This window comes from Rutidosis leptorrhynchoides, chromosome 5 (assembly GCF_046630445.1).
Source record: "Rutidosis leptorrhynchoides isolate AG116_Rl617_1_P2 chromosome 5, CSIRO_AGI_Rlap_v1, whole genome shotgun sequence".
Classification (NCBI taxonomy): Eukaryota; Viridiplantae; Streptophyta; class Magnoliopsida; order Asterales; family Asteraceae; genus Rutidosis; species Rutidosis leptorrhynchoides.
This window is the reverse complement of record NC_092337.1, coordinates 105,190,708-105,194,612: the sequence shown is the minus strand read 5'-3', so window position 1 is coordinate 105,194,612 and position 3,905 is coordinate 105,190,708. Positions and strand designations below refer to the sequence as shown.

Genomic DNA, 3,905 nt, shown 5'->3' with positions numbered 1-3,905 from the left:
ATGTCGCGCGTGTTTCATATGAATAATAACTTCTGTTATGTACTTGTCTTGGGAATTACTTTTTTAAACATTGGAACATCCTTTATGAATTGTATGCGACATATTTTCGGTCAAACGTTATTTTAAAGACTTATAATCAGGTAATGGGACCCACGTAGCCGACGCCGTCACTTGACGATTTGTCGGGGTCGCTACACATATTTCTAAAGATGTTGCATTCGAGTCGTTGAGTTCATCAAGATTATTATTAAGTCAATTATATTTGGATATATTATGAAATGCTTTACATGCCTGTCAACTGTCGATGTAACGAAAGTTTGTCTTTTAAAAACGAATGCAATGTTTATAAAATTTATCATATAGAGGTCAATTACCTCGCGATGTAATCAACTGTTGTGAATCGTTTGTAATCGATATGGACTTCGTCCGGATGGATTAGGACGGGTCTCTACAGTTGTCGCATCATGGAAGTGTGGAGTGGATAAAGGTCGCCGGTGCTATTACACCGTAGGATGGTGGTCCCCTTCAGAAAATCCTTCACAGTAAAACCAAAAGGGTCAAAAGAAATAGAAATACAATTATCAGTTGTAAGACGACGTACAGAAATTAAATTTTTAATAAGTTGAGGAGCATAAAGGATATTAGATAAGAGTAACGGTTTGCGAGGAGAGGATATATAAGAGTAACCGAAACCGTTTATAGGAAGCCGATTACCATTACCAACTAAAATATATTTCGGGTGGCCCGAGTGAACATAAGACATAAGTTTACCTTGTGATCCTGTCATGTGAGATGATGCACCGGTGTCCATGTACCAATTATTATCTTCGGGTGGATGCAAGCTCATCGTGTACATAGTGGACTCAATATCGGTGGGAGTATGCAAAGAAGAAGAGTGTGCATAACCTGGATTTTGTGGTCTTGGGCCAAGCAGCCCAGCCTGCCCATGAGACGAGTTGGGCCTGGGCCAGGAAGAGGTTGGGTACGGGCAGGGAGGAGGATTCCAAGGTTGTTGCTGCCCAGTCCAAGTATTGGCCTGCCACTGATGTTGCGGTCCATTATAGGAGTATGGGCCATTAGCAGAATGGGAGCTTGCATTCGGATATGGTCTAAAATAATTCTGGTTTATCCCTGAATAATTCATGCCACCACGTCCTCTTCCATAACCGCCCCTACCACGATAGTTCCCACGATTATAATTTCTGCCTCGATTATATTGTCCGTTGCGAGGGTTGGTGTATGATGGTGATGTTGTTTTCACCGGTTCCTGCGGAGTAACCGAAAGCAGTGCGGTACCGGAACTGGAGGATGATTGAGTTGCTTGCTTCGATTTTCGACTTTCTTCAAGTATCAATTTAGAACGCGCCTCATAAAATGTGGGTAACTTATCCATATGATTAATTTGAGATGCGATGGTGTCATAGGATTCGTTCAACCCGGTGACGAGCTGTAGAACAAGGCGGTCATCATCGATCTTTGGACCAACGTTGGAGAGTTGATCGGCAATGTTTTTGAGTTCCTGGCAGTACGCTGACATGTTAGGAAAATTGTCTAGACGAGTATTAGTGAACTCATGTGTAAGGTGAACCGCCCGCGTATGACGATTGTCATGAAAAATATTTTTGAGGCGTTCCCAAGCTTCTTGGGCAGTCGATCCAGGTATGAGAACAGTACCAAGCAATTCAGCAGAAATCGTCTCGTATATCCATTGTAGGATGATAGCATCGAGACGATTCCGTTGTTCGGTGTCTGTAGAGGTTGGTGCGGTGGTTGTTTGAACAGACGAAGATTCAGAAGAGTCCGTTGTTTGGGTTGCAGGAAGAATATGATCTATCACCATAAACGCACGGCAATGAATCTGAAATAGTTCGGCCCATGATTCATACTTACCGTTTTTGAGTTCGAGAATTATAGGGATCGAGTTGGGAATATTATTCACAGTGACTGCAGAGTGAAGACGTTGTGTATCAGACATGATGAGGAGAAAATAAAAATGTCGATATAGATGTAGTAAAGAAGAAGGTTTTGTTTGGGATGAAGATGGGAAAATTTTTAGTGGATGATCGTACCAATTACTGATACCATATAAGAATGTCGACCGTGTCTTTCATATTCTTTATGATCTGTATTTATACAAGTGAATGGAATAATCTAGACTCATTCTCCTAACAGCCAAATCTCATATTTTGGGATTTGGTTTGACACAATCTTTTCTATAATTATCTAATTCTTATCTCAATTTACATTAGATGAATACAGCTAATATGTATATGTATTATATCGGCTATTAGTTTTTATTAGAACCATGAGGAAGTACGACTTGCCCCTTTGTGGTCACAAGGATTTCTCATGCACGACTTTGACAACTAGCAAAGCGAGTTGTCTCCTTGATATTAGTCAACTAGTATTGCGAGTTAGCTCACTTAGGCCATAAAGGGGGAACTATGTTTAATAAATATCAGTTTTATCATCATATTCAACAGTCTCACTAAACAAACATGTTTTAAAAGTTTGATAGTAATAAATAAGAGTAAAATAGAAAGTTTTATGACATTTAATACTGATTTTTTTCATTATTTTTATGTGAATAATTATAATTATTTGTAATATATAGATATCAATTGTAAGGTGACTTTTTTTTTTCTAGTAAGTAGGAGGATTTTATATGCCAATGTTTTTAAATTGTTCTTATTATGAAGTACTACATATACGGATCTCAATAGATATTTCATTCATGGATATCTTATGATCCGATCTATTTATGATTGATATGGATGAATATCTGCTATGGATATAAACATAGATGGTTTAGATATTTTATGAATTGGAGGTGGGATGACAATATATCATTAATGGATATATCAATTATCAGAAGAAATATACTATACATATACATACTAAGATATATGCATATACATCTACTTATCGATATACATATAACCTTTAAATTTTAAAGCTATTAACAAAAACAAGGGTTATAAAAATAATAAGTTGATATTAAACGTTACACATTAGATTGATTTAAACATATATTTACTTATATTTTGTAACGTATTTTGATCAATACAAATCACACTCGCCGACAAATTACAATAAAAACATGTATAACAAATTAAAAACATAAAGATTATACATTTACATTTATTATAATATATATTTAATTTTCAAAAACGTCGTTAGATTAATATTTTATTGAATATTCAATAGATATTTATTAACCCGCTTAATCTATTAGATATAAGATATGGATGGATGAAATAAAACTAAACGAATACGGATACAAATATTGTTGAACAACAATTTAATGAATATTGATGTGGATATTACATTACTCATCTATATCTAATCTATTCGCATCCCTAACTACATCTATCTACTATATATAATATATATAATATATAATATTGTATGCCTACCTACAGGGGGCGTCTTCGGTGCATGTGCGAAGTGGGGGCCCCAAACTTTTAAGGGGCCCAAAACTTTGAAAAACTTATGTAATAATCAATTTATTCGTACATCGTAATGGAATATCTTACTTGCGGTCTATCATCTAACAATAAAGACTTAATAGATTGACGTTTATAGGTATTAAAAGCAATATAATGGGAGTATTGACTATAAAGAGTTGACCAATTACTTCGTTACAAAAAATATTATGATTACGGTTTTATATAAACAATAGTGTAACTATAATGAGTTGACAACTATTTGAGAATAATACTTTGCAACGGTTGTTTTTAAAATTTTTAATTCTATTGATCACGTTATCAAGTATTTATATATTATATGTATTGAAAAATCTAACATTTATATGGGCCATTTATAAGTTTCGAACAGGGCCTCCGAAATTAGCGTGACGGCCCTACCTACCTAGTACCTACTAATTTGGTAGAAAATGGCATGAC

The 3,905-nt window shown here is 35.3% G+C and overlaps 1 protein-coding gene across 1 annotated transcript; it reads right to left on the bottom strand.

The window, feature by feature from the left end:
* Positions 1–448: 448 nt before the first annotated feature.
* LOC139848901 (uncharacterized) lies at positions 449–1,975 on the bottom strand. Its single transcript, XM_071838582.1, has one exon. The coding sequence runs from the start codon at positions 1,973–1,975 to the stop codon at positions 449–451; it is 1,527 nt and encodes a 508-aa protein (XP_071694683.1).
* Positions 1,976–3,905: the final 1,930 nt, after the last annotated feature.

What these genes read in the sequence shown, in the direction of transcription:
- LOC139848901 (XM_071838582.1), bottom strand. Translation starts at nt 1,975, where the DNA reads ATGTCTGATACACAACGTCTTCACTCTGCAGTCACTGTGAATAATATT.